The 20412-nt window shown below is 45.0% G+C and overlaps 1 protein-coding gene across 1 annotated transcript; it reads right to left on the bottom strand.

Annotated features, from left to right (window-relative positions):
• Positions 1-12253: 12253 nt before the first annotated feature.
• LOC134510769 (transcription factor SOX-17-like) lies at positions 12254-13924 on the bottom strand. The gene is made up of 2 exons (XM_063324005.1): positions 13591-13924; positions 12254-13343 (listed from the first exon to the last, which is right to left on the bottom strand). Exons 1-2 carry the CDS (start codon positions 13886-13888, stop codon positions 12412-12414), a joined length of 1230 nt encoding a protein of 409 aa, XP_063180075.1. The 5' UTR covers positions 13889-13924; the 3' UTR covers positions 12254-12411.
• Positions 13925-20412: the final 6488 nt, after the last annotated feature.

The raw sequence follows: 20412 nt of genomic DNA, 5'->3' as shown, positions 1-20412 counted from the left end.
GTCTTCACATTAATGAAAATATTAATATAAACTATTAATAAAAATACTGTTATAAAATAGAGCCATACAGAGCGTACGTTGCAGGAACAGACGATGGTGATTCAGCAGCCCATGGCGCTCCCTGTGAAATGCTATGATGTGAACTATTTAAGAAACTAATTGCCATAAAATTACACATCACCTCATGAATGGCACAGTACCTTCTCTACCACAGCCAAGGGCAGGCGTCTGCTCCTGTACAGATGTTCTCAGCATGGAGAAGAGTGTGTGAGATTACTGAAGGTTACCAATGGGTGAAATGAGGAAGGTGTTTGAGGGGGCTGAGTACTTGGGATTAATTCAGAGGAGGAGGTAAAAAGGGAGGTGGTAGAGTCATTTGCTGTACAGCAGGATGAGGGGAATGCCTGCGAGGAGCCAACTGATAGGAACTCCCTGTGGTGTTTAGGTGCTGCACCAAGTTCTGTTCTTTTCCTGCACAGTCTGTTGCTAACCGTTCCCTCCCTGCTGGGATCCAACTCAAGAAACGAGAGAGCAGCTCTACTGTCATACCCTGTTAGCGCATTTTGAGAACTTCATGCTGTTTTGTTGATAAAGGAAAATATCAAAATGCATGGCATGACAATCTCTGAAATACTGTTTATTCACACTTACAATATTTTATATTGTGAAAGCAATTGCTTACATCTAGTACAATTACATTTGCATTGAAAACACTACTAAAGTGCTTTTTAATGGTATTTTATTTATGTTGGGGGGAAATAAATTGAGATAAATCATTTTGCCTTGTGGCCAAGGAAACTAGCTGATGACCATCCTTTCATTTGTGAGTAAACATTGAGCCTTTGATCTCTACTCACAAATCATGTTTTCCAATCTCTGCCCCCATGCCTAGCTTGCCTCTATCTTTCTTTAAGTGTGGTGTGCAAACGTAGATGCAGTACTCACCTGAGGTCCTATAGCTACTTTGTATAGTGAAATAGTTAACTCCTGGGTGTCACACATGTTCCTCTTCATGCTTGCCAAGATGACCTCTGCTTTTTTTCACAGCACCTTTGTTGACCTAGATCATTAGGAGTGTGATGAGAAAAGAAGGAGATTAAGCTAACGTACTTTATTTTACACTGCAGGGGACCAGGAATGTAACTGCAGTCAGTTATTATGTCTCAGCTGAGGTGCAGTAGCTCCCCACTCAGGAACAGCAACTGCTCAGACTGTTCTGACTGAATCATTCATAACCCCCAGTATCCTGTTAGGTAAGTGGCTTGGTTTACATGACACTGTTGCCTTACGATCCCCCTCCTTCTCTTTTTTAACAGCATTCATAAAGTCAGTTATTCTTTTCTTTATATTTGCACATTTATTAATTGTGCTTTTCTTAATTGAATTTCTTCTTGTTGATCTCAGGCTATTTCTCCAAATTACCAGGATAATTTTAACTTCTAGTTTTATCCTTTATAATGCTGACAGCCCTTTCCAGGTTGATAAAATCCAGAAATTTTGTTAAGCATAGTCTACATTCATCTGACTCATTATTAGAAGTACAAAATAAAGAAATGGGCCTGTATAAGGATTCCATCTAAAATAACTTTTCAATTTCTAACTGAAGGCACTGATAACTATTCTTAACTGTGATTTAATCTGGACCAGATCTCCTCAATTTAAGAGAAAGTAACATATGACAACATCAAAAGTTCTCCCTAAAACACTCACCCACTTTGCTAATGCAGAAAATCACACTGAATTGACAAAATTTGTTCTTGAAAAATCCGTTTGCTTTCTTTGAGTTTCTTTATTCTCTCACTACTTGCAATGTAGTGTTAATTGTTTGGTTTAATATCTTTCGGTTATCAAAGATAGGCCAAATGATTTACAACCCTCCAGGTTAGGCTTTCCTTAAGAAAAATACTGTTTGTCCTTTTTCATTCCAGGACATCTTCCTCAGGATTGTGAAACAGAGTGTCACGATTACTCTCACTAAGTTACCTCCTATTTTTAGATTTTCCACTGTCAGTTTCCAGCAGTTATTTTTAGAAAATTGGAGATTGTATAACTATCGTTTTTGAAAATGTTACTACACCTAGCAATATAAAACTATCAATTTAAAGGCCTAGTACAGAGGCCTTTACCTTCCAAATAATCCAGTCACCTTCCCACTTGAATCATTTTTCCCCTCAGTTGTTGACTACTGTTATTTTTTCCATTAGTTGTCCTTCCTCAGTGCTTTGTATTTAAGATGCTATAAATACTGCTCAGCATTTCAAAGGATGGTCTCCTTGCTTATGCTGTAAGAGGAGGGAAAACTTGTTTGACAAATGAGCTTTCCAAGTTGTGACAGTCACAGTTAAAACTGACACTGTTTACCTTCCTGTTATCAAGGATAATGGAGGTAAACTTTGGAAATGAGTTAGTTTCTCTTGCTTTAAAGTAAATCATGAGAACTCATAGAGGTTACAGATATTGGAAAATATCTGTAATTCCTGGATATTACTGTAGTTCTAATTTAGGAAGTATGAAGAGTCAAGTTAACCTGGTTTGTTTATATGGAATGTCGTAACACTGTTATTGTTATTCATCACTTGGCACAAACAGAAGCTTGGAGTATCTCCAGACAATCTACAAACTGGAGTAATTTCACATAACACTTGAGACAGATGAAGAGGTAGCATCAGAAATGGGTTTTTATCTAGCACAGACACCAGGATTCACTCCCAGGTGTCAACTTAAGCACACGTCAGGTCTGTGGTAAATTCATCTCCAAAAGGAGCTACTTATACTGCATCAGCAATTGCATATTCCAACCAAGACCCTGCTCTCAACTAAGGTGCTGCTCCACAAGGATACAGGTCTTCAACAGGTCCTTTGTCATATCTGCCAGTCTTGTGTTATTGTCTTGAACACCCCTGGGACATCTCAAACGGCATCACATTCTGAAGTTTAGGCAAGCACAGGATTATTTGGAAGGTATTTGGGTCACAAAATTCATTGATGAAAAATACATTCAAAACCTTGAGAGAATATTTCTCAGGCTTCAGTTGAGAACACAGCACACAAGAGCGATTACAAACTTTTCCAAAACTCAGTGATATGTTATGGCCTTATTGCTGATGTAAATTCAAAGACAAAGTTAAAGGCAATCTTACTATCACCTAGCTACAAAATGCTTAAAAACTCTCTTCCTTTTTTGACATGTTCAGTTATTTTGTCCTTATCAGAGGTAAAGATTCTCTAAACCACGAATAGAAAGTGATTATGCCAAAAATCTGAAAAAGTATTTGAAAAGATTAGTACATACCACAATATGTATTTATCTATAAAGTCAGTTTGTTAAGCTTCTCTCTATGAAACAGGAATACAATTTTACTTGTGGTACAAGATTATAATGAAGTCCGTTGGCTTTTCTTTCAGATCTCTAACTTCAATAAAATACAAAAATGGTCACATTGACAGAAAAAGATCTGGGAAGTTAAAAAGGTTCTCCAATAACTTCATGAAAATGTATTTATTGTGGTTCCAGATCATCAATATCATGTTTCAGACTCTAACGCAAGAAGGAGTGTCATTAATGGCAGCACTACTGTTACAGAGATGAGCAATAATCTTGTTCTGATAGTTGAAAAACAAAATTAAACGCAGATTTCTTCTTACTACCAAGAGCAACTGGCCACATTTTCTGAAGGTATTGAACAGAAAAGTGAGTAATGCAGGAAACAGAGCAGGGAAGGAATCAAATCTTTCCCCGAGGAAGAGGAGATGGCTTAGTTGCCAGGCTGCAGAGGTAGGGAACAGTGTAGGTTATACTGCAGAAGGAATCATGGGAATATCTAATATTTCACTTCATGGAAAATTCTAATCTTAGATGCACTGCCAGCCACACTTGCCTTCAGCAGATCCCAATTGAAGGAGACTAAAAGCAGCCAATACTTTTCCTACGTAAAATAAATTCTTAGCAGTAGTATTATAGTGTTGTGTAAAGTGAGAAGCTATGGTATTACGTAAATCCAAACTGAAGTATAATAAACAAATTGATTCTGGATTATGAAGGGCAGCTAGCTGCCGTGCTAAAGTTTAGGATTTGGGTAGTTATTTCTGCAACACCCAAGTCACACAAGCATGGCAAATTATATGAAGGCCATTTGGGAACAGCAAAATGAAAATTCTTGCCCAAGGATGTGTGTTGTAGCCAGGGACTGTTACACAAATAGAGGAAATAGCACAATTATGTCAAGGTTGTCAGGCAACAGAACAAGCCTGAACATGCTGCGCTGTGTTACTGCCCTAGGCGGCTTCTCTACAGCAGTAAGCCCATATTGACTGAACTATTAACAGGATGTATATTTTAATAGCAATAAGTAGTAGTTCTGAATTACTTTATATATACCAAATAGCTCATCCTGACCGGCAGAAGCATTAGGGTTGTTAGGAATGTGAGAATGTTCTTGTCCAATTTATCTCTAAAAAGTTTCAGTTGTCTGTCACATCGGATTTTTCAAGTTCTGCTAAAACTAGAGGTTTATCTATGAATACAAGCAAGTGATTTGCTCTCTGCTTCTAAACATAGATTACATATAACACATTGCATTTTTTTTTCATAAAGTACAGAAATGAAGATTGTGCTACTACAAATTGTTATCAAGTGTTATTGATCCTTTCTCAGCCATCTAGTGGTCATGTTCCCTGGCGAGACTTCCCCTGAAGGCAGGCAGCATGGCTATTCGCATCAACATAACTACATTCTCAGCATGAAGCTTATTGAGGAAAAGCAGTTATTCAGGCTCCATTGTGCATATTTGTTTTTCTCTTGTTACGAAAAAGATACAATAGATAAGTTGTGAACTCTGCTCTACATTTTTAAGAGATAGAGAGCAGCCCTGCGGAAAAGGACTTGGGAGTACTGGTGGATGAAAAGCTGGACAGGAGTCAACAATGTGCACTCACAGCCCAGAAGGCCAATTGCATCCTAGGCTGCATCAAAAGCAGCGTGGCCAGCAGATTGAGAGAGGTGATTCTCCCCCTCTATTCTGCTCTGGTGAGACCCCACCTGGAGTACTGTGTCCAGCTCTGGAGCCCTCAGCACAAAGAGGACATGGACCTGCTGGAGCGGGTCCAGAGGAGGGACACAAAAATGATCAGAGGGCTGGAGCACCTCTCCTACAAGGACAGGCTGAGAGAGTTGGGGTTGTTCAGCCTGGAGAAGAGAAGGCTCCAGGGAGACCTTAGAGCAGCCTTCCAGTACCTGAAGGGGGCCTACAGGAAAGCTGGGGAGGGGCTGTTTGCAAGGGCATGCAGTGACAGGATGAGGGGCAATGGTTTCAAACTAGAGCAAGGTACGTTTAGAGTAGGCATCAGGAAAAAGTTCTTTACAATGAGGGTGGTGAGACACTGGAACAGGTTGCCCAGAGAGGTCATGGAGGCCCCATCCCTGGAGATATTCAAGGCCAGCTCTGAGCAACCTGATCTAGTTAAAGGTGTCCCTGCTTACTGCAGGGGACTTGGACTAGATGACCTTTAAAGGTCCCTTCCAACCCAACACATTCTATGATTCTAAGAGGAGCAAACTTTGAAGCCAAATTAGTAACAGCAATTGTTGCCCTAGAAGAAGTTATAAGGTGCTGCAGTTTTGCTATACTGGGATTATAAACAGAGGGAAGTGCTGCATAGACCCAAACCCTCAACAGCATTAGCTGCTTCTCTGACTGTTTAGTCAACACTGACATGCTGAAAGCTCCCACTCAGATACCACTTGAAGCATCAGGCACTTGCGCAAGCCACCACCAAACTCCCTGTGCTGATATGCACTCAAAGCAGACAAGCTGCTCCAGTTACGGTTCCATGAACACCACTCTCAGAGCAAAACTGGACTAAACCCAAAACCTAATAATTTTCCCTCGATCAGTGTTACTGGTTTTGTCACCATGGAAAATGTGGAACTACAACCTCAGGTTTCTCATTCAAGGTAAAACACTGACACAGGATTTTCAAACTGACTGTTTTGCACTTTTTAGCAGTGGTGCTCTGAGCTTGATCTCAATGCAAACTTTTGTTTACATCTTTTACTTTCCATCTTGTCAAGGCTCTCAAGTTTCTAAAGGATGCGTCTCACTGAGTGACAGGCTGTTTGGAAAGTTGTCTGTCCTGAGATTAAATTCATCTGGACAAAATTTTTGTGAGTTTTGAAAGACAAAGCCTATTTCCCTGTATTTTCCAACCGGAACAGACTGTAAATGACTACAGAACAGACTATACATGACTATATAGGCTTACTTACAGAAATATGCAAACCCACTCGGTACAACAAACCCATCTGGATTGAGGTAGCTATCCCTCACACTAATGACACAGAATATAGGTGATGCTACGCTTCCTGGCAAGTAAGGAATGCTTTAGGTGCTGTAATTGGAAATCAGACTCTTCTCACATAGACGAATTGCACCTGTCTCTCTGAGACTCCTTGCAGGATGCTAAGAAAAGGCTGAAGGACTAGATAATCCTTTTCAGGCACTTCAATTTATGGCAACAAAATAACAGCCTTGTTATATTTCACATCTCCTGCGGGAATTTCCAGACTATATATGGGTAGGTATAAAACAGCAGGTTATTCCCTGAGACATTGCCCTGGCATATTCAGGAACAGCAGAATAGATCTTCTCTTTTTTTGCCTCAGCTTTGCATGCATGTTTCTCATTCTACTTTCCAAGAATATTTGTAGTGAAATAACAGAGGAAATTTCAACTGAGAATAGAAGCAATAGTGCTTGTATCCTGACAAATTCTAGCAAGTTTTCCGTGCATTAAATAGCTCTCTACAGGTTTAACCTGTAATTCCAGATCAATGGTGAATTAAGCCCATTCGTTCTAAAACAAGGCCAGGACATTGTGAATCCAGGTTCTTACATCAATATTAGTGAGTATTTTTGTGATATTACAACTTTCAGACATCATAGCCAACTCAAATGTATGAGAAATTCATACATATTGTATTCATCTGATGCCAAATCTGCTTCCTTTTGCTCATGGAAAATACTCGCTGTTTTTACTGTTGATTTTAAATGAGCAAAATGATCATATATTGACACTGTGAAAGAATACGCTTGCAATCAAGGCAATATATGTAGTCTAGTTCACAGTAACTCACAGAAGCGATACTTTTCATTAAAATAATTAAAGCATGAAACAAAATTAAGACTACATAACCTGACTATACCTTAGACTGTTCTCCAGTAAGTAATACTAACCTGTGCATTTGAAAGCAGAATTTGTATTGTATCAATCAATCCAAGTCCATGAATTCACAAATACTGGTTACCTTTCCAGTTAATTTGAACACAACCTTTAGCCACAAAAACATATTCTAATACTCTTTATCTTTGTTCAGCAGGGGACAATTTTTTGTTTCAAACAGGATGTGTGCAGGATAAATTTTGTTTCTAAATGGCAATAACAAGAAGCTTTAAAGTAAATCAGACACCGTAAAGTAATTCCACAATGCCTTGGAAAGAACCCAAGAGTCACTGGTACCTAAATATATTCTCTATGGGTAAATGGAGTGGCCACCCTCAACGTGAACAATAACTATATTCCCCTGATAACTCCACAGAATACTTCATGAAATGAGTTTTCTGTTTGATAAGGAAAAGGATGGAAATTGATTTTCTCTGAACTGCTGCGTATTAAAAATTCAGAAGATGTTAGAATCCTACTTTAAACAGCTACATGGTAAAAATAGATTCTAATGATGAACTTTTTTTCCTAAAACCTTACTGCAACATTTTTCAATGTCAGGTACATGGAGTTATTTTGTATCACAGTACAGCTATGATATAGAAATGAATTATTTAATAATGACAGGAGATATCTGTAACAAAAGAGCTTCAGCAGCTCAAATATTTTTACTTCGCTTGTTACTCTTTCACTGCAGGTGAAATACATTCCAACAAGTGTTCTGAAATAATCTGAAAACAACTGGAAACAGAAACTTAAAATGCATTTAATATCTCAAATAGCATTTCTACACGTGCATTAAAATGTTATGCATTGTTCCTGATGCTCTTCTTCATTTTGAGATTCTTTTTTACTAAAGGACTCATGAGACCATGACTGTTTCAGTTTTATCTGTGTTGGGTGACATATACCATAACCTCTGGGTGTTTCAGTTTCTTTTTCTTAAAAAGTTTGAAAATTATGTCATTAATATTCTAAAAGCTGTGGCACTTTCAAATTGTAGAGGCACATAAAAGTTATATTAATGCTTTAATTAAATTTAGGTCAGACACCTTAGAACAACCTTCAGTCTCAAAAAACCCAAAAGAAATAATGAGAGTACGCTACAATGTATTGTTTTTCAGTTGCAGGGTCTTCCATGGACAGCAAGACACCCAGTGAGAAACCCCCTGTCTCCACACAATCATGTACCCATTTAATTAAATATGTTTTTACCCCAATGATGTAAGTCAGTGCTTATTCATAATTTTCCTGACAAGAAGTATAAATTAGCCATTATTTAAGACTATGCTGCCATACTTAAATTGGTTTTGCTCCACTAACTATCCTAGGCTTCTCCACTTTATACTGCAATCTGTAATGCAGAATTTAAAATAGGTATATCAATTTAAATTAATGTATTAATCATTACACATACAGCCATAAATGTATTGGTTGCTAAAACACTTAATACATTTCCCTTGCCTGAAAATCCATATTCATTTAAGAAAGACTAAGATTTTCAATAAGTAAATCAATAGCTTTAAGAATATCTGCAAAGGGAACAATATCACTGTCCCTATATTAATATGGAAAATAATCAAAACAATGTGGCCTCTGTACAACTGTTCTAAGGAATAAAATAAAATAAGTAATAAAATCAATTATTTTATATATATAATTTAAATATTTAAGAGCATCCACACCCCCAATTCCCTGCTTACCATCCTAGTGGCCTTGGATGTATGATAACCCTTGACTCACGACAGAAGAAAACATGGTCCCTCTAAGAGTTCCAGAAATGTGCTCTGATAACCCAAGTTCATTGGGACAGCCAGAACCACCAGAGATGGACATGTGTAACACTTACCAGCCCAAAAACTGCTCATGCCGCAGCTCCAGAAAACCAACAGTGAATCAGGGTGAGGAATCATACTTCAGTCCGCACCACCCAGACTTTGACATTAGCATCAGAGTAGGCGCTGCACAGGCAAACCCCAACCACCCAACAAAGAGCCAGGCAGCCGCACAAGGGAAGCGGTTACCCACATACACAGAACTGAGAAAGTGCTCGGTGTAGCCTGTGAATATAGGTCAAATTAGATTATCCCTACACAGACCTTCTTGAACATCTTATGCTTGAACCAATACAGAAGTTAAATTATGTTCCTGAATCAGTGCCCACCTCTGGTAAATGGCCCAAATGCCTGAGTATTCTATTCAGATAGTGTTGAATGCGGTACAGATGTCTGCAACTAAAGTTCTCAGACTTTCCATTTCAGGAACATGAAGTCAGTTTTCTATAGCTTTAGCGACACATTTGGACAACAAATTTTTCATCCCAGGCAGCTGGCTCTAGCAGAGTACAGAAGTTTCAGCTGAAACCAGTCAAATATTTCTCAAAATAAGACTAGAAAAAAAACGTTCTTTCAACTATATTGGATCAATCTTAGGATCCTTTTGCAGTACAGTTGTAATATTTAGCCTGGGATAGGCATTGCCTCAGAGGTGTGACTACCATTGTCCTCTGTGAAAAGCTGCCCAAGTTCTACAGTCAAAACTCTAAAATAGAAACTATGAACTCTAAAAAGCATGAAGAGGGGCACTGGACCATGAAATGTGAAGCAGGAAGGCAGGAGAAACAGCCCATAAAGATGGAGCTACCTCATGGGCTAACAGCAGGCACCAAAAGTGGGAGGAGAGAGAAAAGAAGAGGAAAGATGAGGGGTTGCAACAACATAGGAAAGAGGACATGGTTGGGACAGGAACAGAACCAGGAGATACCGAGGAGCAGGGGTAAGGATAAAGAGAGTGAGGAAACTATGAATAGGAAAGAAAAAGGGGTTTAAAAAAAGCCAAGCAACTAAGGCAAGGGTCCGAATATGGGTAGATTTCAGACAAAGGGAAAAAGTTTGGTATTTTGACAACGGAAAGAGGATATACAAACCAGGTAGGAGTGTTTAGGCTGTTATGGAAAAGGAAAAATGCTAATGTGAGCAACAAAAGGAACATAAACTAGGCAAAGAGTACAGCAGAAGACTGTAGCAAAACGAAAGGCACAAAAAAAAGACAGAAGCAAATTAACAGTTGTCATGCCAGAAATGGGCATTGAACCAATTATTCCATAGCACCAGCATCATTTTGTTGTCCTGCACTATTACCTCAAAAACCCACTGACAATATTTGTTCCTCAGTCTTCACCTTGTAGCAGTTCAAAATACAGGCTCATATAGCAGAAGATAAATACTGTTATTTGATGAGGCACTCCTCAGTTGCTGCTTCGTTTCATGCAGATGATGGACAACATTCTAGGAAGAAATCAGTATTAGAAGACAGACAGCAAATGAAGAAGGGATCAGCAAGAGGAGAGATCAAATGAGGCAGGAAAATGGTCACCTCAAGGTTAAAGCAATTTAGTGATAGAGCACTGCATCCCATAAATACTACAGTCAAAGTTCTACGTAATAACAGATTTCCTTTGAGACTGATTGTATCACACCAGTCTCTCACATTTCACCAAGTAATCAACTTAGGGACGATGTGCAGAAGCATTGAGCTCTACTAACTGCAACTGAAGGCAAGGGGAATTCAACTTGTGAAGGAAAAAGTGCTGTGCTAGAATTACAGAGCGTTTTGGCTTCAGTCCTCATGTAGCATTTCTGTGTAAGATACGGATTAACTGGGAGTTCCATAGAAAATGTGTATATCATTTACAATTAGTACCTATATCATAGCATTACTTAAAGTTAGAGCTGCACTGGTAGCCTTAATTCTGAAAGTTCTTTGTTTAACCTTACTTTGAGATTTCCTAAATTAAGTTTACTTTCCTTCCTTACTTTTCTTTCACTGGACAATTTTTTTTAAGTTTTATAACGTCTTTTATCTAGGTACTGTGGCTATAATACTACCGTATTATAGAGAAAAATAGGTCTCAGGACACCTGCAATGAATCAATATAAGGAAAAAAAAGCAATACAAACAAAATTTATATCACTTCTGAACTGACATTTGCAAATTAAAATATTTTAAAATCTCTACTACAGTTATTACAGGTTGACCCCAACCAGCATCTTCCAAACAGGAGAGAGACATCAGAACAGTTGTTAGCTTTATGCTTACCTGACAGTGTTAACAATGAGGATAAGATGTAGTTGTACTCTTACATTGGCAGAAATGTCAGAGCAGTACAGCTGAACATGATAAAAACCCCTCCCATTTTAATAGCTAATTGATACTGGCAGTTGAGAACAACTGAGATGAGCATTTCAGCTGCATTGTTTTATCTCCTTACTAACATAAACCTGAACTTCATGCCACAAAATGGTGTTAACCTACGTGAAGGTAGGTGGCAGAAAGGAAAAGAATTTGTACTGATGCTATTTGTGAATCATTTGATTCAAACAGAAATCAGTATGTAAAGCAAAATCATCTTCACAAGTACCCAAAACCAATGGGCTTCCAGGCACACTTTAAAAGTAGTGTCTTAAACCTACCTAGGTTCTTTCGTTATTGAAGCTATAGTTTCTGGGAGAAGGTTTTTCCCAGTGCATTAATGACAATTGCAAATTCCTGTTGGCACTTACAAACCAGAAGGAAACCTACAAAAAAAACCCAGTTAAGTACAACCACACGTTCTGTACCCCAAGAGACAACAGCAGCACAGGTACAGCCATTCAGCTATGTAACAAGAACACAGCCACATGTGGGAACAAACTTCTTTGGTCCTGAAGACCATTTTGGAGCCATTGTCATGGTGAAAGAGAGTGTCACACAGTATCTGCATTCCCCTTTACTGACTGCACCTTAGGGCATGACTGATTTAACTTCAGATTAGTCGCCCTAAAGGGCCATATGGCCAAGAAGGATGACAGAAACAGATGTACATAAATTTATTTGCCTGAAATACAAAAAAAGAGGATAAATAAAGTATAGTTAAAACAGTTAATAAAAAAGTCTTCTGGGCAAACAAGTAACAGTGCTGATGTTGCAGAAATAATGTCAATTTTGGGCATGGACATAAAAAGACATGTTAACACGCTGGCACACCACTCGAAAAACAGTTTGAACCATGCTTTTAATCTGCACGATAGTAGAATATTTCCGCCCAGACGGGGTCTGTAAAACTCTCACACGAGAAGATTCAAATAAATTACATAAATAGGAGCGGGGCCGGGCGCCCCCCCGCCAGTCCGTGGCGTGGCCCCGAGCCAGTCCCTCACACGTCGGGGTAGCCGCAGTAGTAGACGGCCGTGCTGGCGTCCGACACGGCCGAGGAGATGGGCCCCGCGCCCTCGGGCGCCGCCAGCCCGGACGCCTCGTGGCCCGCGAAGGGCAGCCCCAGCTCGGGCTTGCAGGCGAAGCGCAGGTACTGCTCGAACTCGGTGCGGTCCACCTCGCCCAGCAGCTCCTCCTGCGGCAAGTGCTCCAGCTGCTCCCGGCACGGCGCCGCCTCGGGCGGCGGCGACGGCTGCCCCACCGCCCCCGGCGGCAGCGGCGGCGGCCCGCGCCCCGGGCCCGGCGGCTGGCACGCCTGACCGTAGTAGGCGTGCAGCGGCGCCGGGCAGCCCAGCAGACCCTGCAGCGACCCGCCCGGGACCAGCGCCTCGCCGGGCGGCAGGTGCCTCCGCAGCGCCGCGCCCGCCGGGCTCTCGGACGCCGCCGCCGCCGCCGGCGGGTACTCGGCCGCCGGGTGCGGGGCGTAGCCGTAGGGCACCAGCGAGCACTCCTCCTGCAGCCCCGCCGCGAAGAACGGCGCCTCGCTCTCCGCCGCGTCCAGCGGCGACGGGTCCGGCGTCGGCAGGCTGTAGCCGTCGAACCCGGCGCCCAGCGGCGGACAGTCCCGGTAGTGGCCCGCGCCCGCCGCCGCGTAGCCCTGCTCCGCGTAGGGCAGGCCCAGGCCCTCCACGCACATCCTGCCGCCGCCGCCGCCGCCGCCGCCGGCCTCGCTGCCCAGCCCGGGCCCCGCCGCCTCCGCCAGGCCGTGCTGCAGGAAGCCGCTCTCCACCCGCTTCAGGCGCTTCACCTGCTTCCGCCGCCGCGGCCGGTACTTGTAGTTGGGGTGGTCCTGCATGTGCTGCACCCGCAGCCGCTCCGCCTCCTCCACGAACGGACGCTTCTCCGACAGCGACAGCGCCTTCCACGATTTACCTGCGCACAACGGCACCGTCACACCGCACGCCCATCGACAGCGCCCGGCCCCGACGGCGCCGCTGCCTCCTCCCGCACACCGGATCCCGACACCCGGCCGGCCGCCGGCTCCTCGCCCCTGCACCCGCCCGACGGCATCCCCGTCCCGCCCACCCCCGGGTGCCCCCGACCCCCGCCCGCAGCCCGGACCCGCCCGCCGAGACACGGGGACACTCCGCCCGCCGGGACCCCCCCCGCCCGCGCTCACCCAGCATCTTGCTGAGCTCGGCGTTGTGCAGGTCCGGGTTCTGCTGCGCCAGCCGCTTGCGCTCGTCCTTCGCCCACACCATGAAGGCGTTCATGGGCCTCCGGATCCGCGCCTCGCTCTTGCTCCGGCCGCCCGCCGCCCCCGACGGCGCCGCCTCGCCCTTCGCCTTCGCCTCGCCCAGCGGGCTCAGCGACTCTGCCCAGGGGCAGGGACCCACGGCCGGCATCATGATGGGCAGCGAGCACCGCCCCTGCGCCTGGTCGTCGCTGCTGGCATAGCCCGCATCGGGGCTGCTCATCTCGGGACGCTCCGGCGGGACGCGCACGACGCTCGGACCGCGCTCGCTGCTGCCGCCCGCCGCCGCCGCCCGGCCCTATTTGAGCTGCGGCGCGGCCAATAGGGCCGCGGGGGCGGGCGCGGCGCCGGACGGCGGCGGCGGCGGCTCCCGCTGGGGCGCGGGGCGGCCCCGGGGCTCCGCCCGGCCCGGCCCGACCCGGCACCTGAGCAGGTTGCGGGGCCCGGTGCAGCTCCCGCGGCCCAGCCACAACCGGCTGTCCTGCGGTGGCGACGCGGAGATGCTGCGGTGCATCCGCGCTCCCGGCTGTCGCGGCTGTCACCGTGGCTGCTCCGTGGGGCCCTCTCCTGCCTTTCTCCCTGGGCTTTGCCTCTTTGGCAAATTGGTTTCATTAAACCACGTCGCGTTCAAAATTAAGCCGACCCTCGGAAGCTCATCAGAGTATTTAGAAAGGCTGTGAAGAAAATACTGGGGTTTTTTTCCTAAAAAGGTCTTTTTGGGTTATTTTGCGAATTACTTTTATTACTCTCCGACTGCCATCATTGCAAGAGTGGTCCTGATAAATGGCATATGCTCATCAGCTGTAAGAATCTTTCCATTTTAAGCTTTCTGGTATTTAATCGTATTTTCAATCGTACCAATGATCCTATTTTCCATTGCGTACCGCGGAAGGTATTTTGTCAGTGCCATATTTCATGCAGGGTGGATGCATAACAAGTTTGCCCGTAAACGAGCAGCCGAGCGATCTGCAACCTTGGCATGACCTGGGATGTATTTGTTGGACCATTTTGTTACCCAGCGTAACTCTACAAGCTGAAAACATCCCTGAAATTACAGCTTCTTATTTAAATAAAGGGCTGTGCAGTTATCGGAGGCGGGGTGGAGGGGGGGAACCTGACTAAATCGAGGCCTCATTAATTAAGTTTGCCGGCCGTTAAGGATAACGCCTTTTTTTTTTTTTTTTTCCCTTCCAATAAGCCGCGTTTTCCCGTGTTCCAGCCTCTCTGGAGGTGCGGTGACCCCTGGGAAGGGAGGGGCGGCGGGAGCACCCCCGGCAGCTCCCTGCCCTCGGGGAATCCCCTGTCCTCTCTCCACCGACCGACACAGGAATTATTTAAGGCTTCTTGCAATTTCTACCCGGTACCTCTGTGTTAGTGCTTCGCTTGAAGTCGAGACTAAATAATTTTATGTTAGCTCTTAACAAAGAACGGCGCTGACGTGAGTTATTTAGCCCTTCGTCTTCCACATGAAGTATGGAACTGGGAACCGGGAGAAGCGAATATAAATGCCCGCAGGCTGGGAAGGGGCCGGGGGGCGGAATACATACTCGAGAAACGATCAAGCGGCCACTTAATGTTAATAATGATAATGTTGTCAACTTAAGTCTGACAGAAATCCCTTCGGACAGAAATTAGCTGAATATGTTTATATTAAACCCCCTTAAATTACAGGAAAGAATAGTTTCTCCGCTCCAGTTTTTAACAAACACACACATAAAAATTATCACTTGTATTCTTTAGATACGTACTTAAAATTCCCCTAGTATAGAAGCATGCAGTCTCCGCGTCCCCTGCTATAGTTTGGAGTCGAATTTTAGGCTTTGACATCCTCAATTTGACATCCTCAAGGACAGCGGCAGGGGACACAGGATCTGCCTTGTAACTCCGCCTCGCTTTTAGTGGGCTGCTTTCGAGCCCGGAGCCGCACCGCTGCCCGTCCTCTGATTTCACCCCTTCGTGCCCGCCCCGGCACCTGCCGTTCGCGCCGTTTGGCAGCGGGACAGAGCGGCCACCGCGGGCTTTGCCGCCAGGAGGCCGCCGGGCGAGCGCTGGCGGCGGCGGGTCGCCCCATGGATCCTTCTCTACCAGCCCGGGTAGCTCAGGAACTGGCGCCCGCTCTCCCTGTCTGGAGCGTGATGGGGCGATGGATGCCGAGTATTTAGGCAGGAGACACGCAGCCTCTCGGGAACACGCTGCAGGTTTTCTTCGGCAGACACGAAATGGATCGGACGGGTCAAATCGTAGCTCTGCGGGTCACAGCACCGTCCGGCCAGCTGGGGTCACGTCACGCAATTTATTCACGACACGTAAAAACTTGACAGCATGAGGTTATAAGGCCTGTCCCATAAAGCGGCTTTACAGATCATCATCGCCAGCAGCAGCTCCCCCGAGTACGAATGATTTCCGAGCGCCGAAAATAAAGATTCGGCAACGTAAAGAAAGGACATTAGGAGAGGCGGCAAATAAATCACATACTCCTCAAAATAAATGTGGCTTTGAAACGAGGTTCAGGAGTAATATGTTGTAAACGTGTAATCCCACCCGGTTTTCAGCTTTGGGGCTCCACAAGCGCCTGTGGGACACGGCTATCCGGAGTGAGAACAGATCATCCGTGTCGACAGCAGCGGGGTCCGGATGGCTCCGCACCGCTCTTTGAGCAGGGGGAGGAAACAAGTAATTTACCCTTTTCCTACACGAGTGCCAAGGCCTTCATAACCTCTCGTTTTACAGGGTAGAAACTGCTTATTCCCGCTGACGTCCATTTCTTCTTTTTTTTTTTTTTTCTTTATAAAGTGCGGGCTTTGGGGTGTTTTTCCAGCCCAATGAATGAAACGGAAGACAGATTCAGCAGCATCCAAACTGGAGAGAAGTCATTCAGCTGCCATGAGAGGTGCAAGGAGAATGACATAGCTGCTCTTGCTCTGGGCCAGGATCCACATCTTAGTTGAAACCTCTTTATGCCACAGACCTCCTATGATCTCCTGAGTAAATCACTCAGGGTGCAAATACATACAGTTACAGTATCAAAAAGTAGCAGTCTGCGAGAAGCCTTGACTGGCCAGTGCACCAAGTCAGATGCAGAGATGGTTCCCGTATTTAAGAGCCTCTGTTCCAACACACTGAAGGTGAAAGAAACTGTCCCCTTTTTGTAGACTGTGAACCGAAGCAGGGCAATTGCGCTCTGATCTTGCAGGCTTTTAATTAGTCAACACAATAATTGTCTGTTTAACCTTAAGCATGCGTGGGTATGTAAGTACCGGAATTTACAGACCCGTCTATAACACAAGCTACTCGGTGCAGCAAGACAGACATAATTAGCCACTGCCAGGCCCTGATGCAACGCTGACATCTAAGTAAAGGATCAGAGGAGATTTGAGGAGGTCTAGTGGGACTAGGGTCTGGTTCCAACCCCCCCATGGCAGGGGTGTTGGAACTAGGTGATCTTTAAGGACCCTTCCAACCTAAACCATCCTGTGATTCTATATTTGTACTGCTTGTCTGTCGTATTTGAATCGTTAGGCAATTGCCACCGAATTTGGCAGCGGGTCTCAAGGGCAAGCAGAGCCCGGAGGACCGCGGGGGGCTCGCAGCGGTGCGGCCCCGGCCCCGCAGCCGGCTCTCACCACGGGCTGCGAAGAGCGGGCCACGCCGAGCTGCAGGCGGAGCCGCGGCGGGACACGGGCGGGGGGTCCCGGGAGGAGGAGGACGGTAACTCGACGGTTGTTGTAACGCCGGGGACCCTACACAAGCCTCCTCCGTCCCCTTCCGCTCCCCCCGCCCCCCCCCCGGCCGCTTCGGCACCGTGCTGGTTTCATTTAGGCTTGTCACAGGTTGCAAACGACCTGTCGCTGTCGCCCACGCTAGGTGTCCCGGTGCTGTTTGCACCGGTGCCGTTACCCGCTCCTGTGTGGCTGGCTGTGATTTTCAGCACGCCCTCCCCGCGTGGGCATGCTAAAGGCAGGATTTTTGTATGTCTTTCACAGGCAACGTAACGAGTTGGGGAGGCAGGGAAGGCATTTATTTCAAAACAAGAGTTGGGTCGCCACATAAATAGATAAAACTTCTCTATGAGGAGAAACCCTGCAGCAGTATTGCTGCGAATGTCTTCTATGGATTACTCTCTGATTTGAAAAGTGTACAGCTACCAGAAACGGACAGAAACCTGCTAAGTTAAGTTTGTTTTTTCAGAGCACAAGACCACTGCTCCTGATATTTCCGGTCCCAGTTACCTTCCACTAGCAAGTGTAGTTTTATTCTTGCCTCCTGAATTTTCCCCACCACCTGCCCTGTGTAGATGAACCTCAAGCTGGTTTTCATTTAGCACCTTTGTCTGAAATCTCTTTCTCTCAGACTAGGCCTACTTACTTTTCTACCGATTTACGTAATTGGTAAGGAACAGAGAGCACACACACTGTCCGGAAAAAAAAAAAATTAAAACAAACCAACTGAAAACCAGACCACATGTCTTCTGATTGCAGTGTGACACCCGCATAAGGAGCTTGGCTGTGTCAGGAAAAATCAAGATCCGACTAGGGACCTGTTGAAACACAATGAATTGCTAAGAGAGGGACAAAAAAAGAAGAGCTGAATACCTTTTGGGCCCAAGTGGCCTAAGTGAGCTGCAGAGAGCACTCAACGCCCCTGTGGGAAGGGGCCTGAAGGCACTGCCCTGCTAAAGCCATTTTTTAACTGGGGAGCAGCTGTTCTGGCAAGGTCAGAGGCATGTAAAGATGTCACCCTGTCTTCTTGGTGAAACGAGGAGCAAACCTAAGGGAAGAGCATTCGCAGTTTCCAGGGACTGAATTGCCCTGGCTTCAGTGCTGGGAAGAGGGTAGCAGTGGCAGACCTCAGCTCTGCGTGAAGAGAGTGGCAAAGTGACAAGGCCATGGATCACCTTGGGCTGTGGCACACGCAGCCTCCTGAGGCAGGTAGCGACCGCCTGACTGCCAGAACCGTGCCATGGAAAATACTTGCCAAAGATTATTAATCAGTCCTTCTTTTAATACCCAATTGTCATGGGCATTCATGGAACATGAGAAAGGTTTACCGTTTTCAAAAGGCCTACAGGACAGATTTAGTTGTAGATCATTTATAATTGGAAAGTCAAGACATGCTTTATGGAAAATAGGGCTTGGATGGAGCTTCAGAAAATTTTCCTCCAACTATATTGGCAGTGCATAAACCTGCCACATTTTAGACATGTCAAAGAAGGTTCAGATCTTCTCCCAGGAAGGGAGGAGGGGAAAGAAACTACATATCTGGATACACACAGGAAATAATGCTCCTTAGATTTGAGTCTGCAAAAGCTCTATGCAAAGAGTTGTTGTAAGATCTGCTTATACACCATCATCACCCACTATTTGTCACCCAAGACCATTATGCTGGCCAACCCTTATTCCAAAATCTATACATTTATTTATTGTAAATCACTTCCAGTATTATTACAGAAATTAAGTAGGTTTTCAACCTCCATCATGAATCCACTTACAGTTTCAAGTTCACTTCAGCTTTCAACTGTTTGACAAGTCGGGGTGAAGGAGAGATGAGGAGACCAAAACCTGCACCTAATTGAAAAATCACAAGAAATGGTGGCCAAACTTATCAAAAGTATAATAATGATTTATTTCCAAAAACAACGAAAAGGGTTTTCCTCCAGAAAGCTGTGAACCTGTGCGAGAAGGGCAAATTAATTCAATTTAACCCTGTAGGTTGAAGCTGTATAATAAAAGGAAAACTCAACCAATACAAAACCATAATTTCACATGCATATTTCTTTACTGGGTTTACATGTCTATGCTAAGGAACACGTTATAACTTTTTTTCCAAATTAAAGTATCAAGAAGACATCCGATGTCCTTGTCCTGAGGTACCACCTCATTCAGGAATACATAGCTTTTCTCATGTACATGTGGAAGAGGAGTGGAGAGAGTGTCAGGGTGAGTATTTTAGACATACCTTAGAGATTTGAAGACTGCTTGAAAAGTAAAATGGGAAGATTAAGAAACTGCAGGGTAGACTATTTTAGAGAATACTAAGGGTTTGAACGCATTTTAATGCAAGACTCACTAATAGTATGCAATTACATATTCAATTTTTGCCAATGAGGCTACGGTCGAAGCTCAGTGACCCAGCTTACATCTGGGTCTGTGTACACTATTTTATCTTTCACCGGTACAAACATAAGCCTCTTTAAATGTAATTTGAAAATGCACCCAATTTAATTTCCCGTCTTCGTGGAAGACAGGTTAATCAGTGGGCACGTCTGACACTTCGGCCCGGGTTCCCTCCTCCTCAGGGCTCAGTTCCACAGCTTTATCTTAGGAAGCAAACGACCCAGATGACTATTCCCCCCTCCCCGCGATTTAAGTAATAAACATAATGAATTTATCAGTCCCACCCCACAGCTGGACTCAGTCCTACCATCTAAACGAAAACGCCTTTTTTTCCACGGAAGCTTAACTGCAGGGCGCATATTTGTCAATCACAAAGATATTTCTGTCTATAGCCGCGATTACGTGGCACAAGGAGTCTCTTTAGGAAAGAAAAGGGAAGATTCTTTGACGTATGGTTGAAGGTGCCGCCGTGGTTGGGTGCTCGAGCGGGCTGCTCCTGGCCGCTCCGCCCCCCCCCCCATTCCCCCTTCAGAGGCTCGTGTCGAAATTTTTCACCTACTTTGAACCCTGATTTACTGCTCCCGTTCTCCGCAGCGCAGATCTGGTACCCCCCGCGGCCACCGCCTTCCCCGGC

Source organism: Chroicocephalus ridibundus, chromosome 2 (genome assembly GCF_963924245.1).
Source record: "Chroicocephalus ridibundus chromosome 2, bChrRid1.1, whole genome shotgun sequence".
Lineage (NCBI taxonomy): Eukaryota > Metazoa > Chordata > Aves > Charadriiformes > Laridae > Chroicocephalus > Chroicocephalus ridibundus.
Note: the sequence above shows the minus strand (reverse complement) of the source record. Positions and strands in the feature narration are given on the sequence as shown.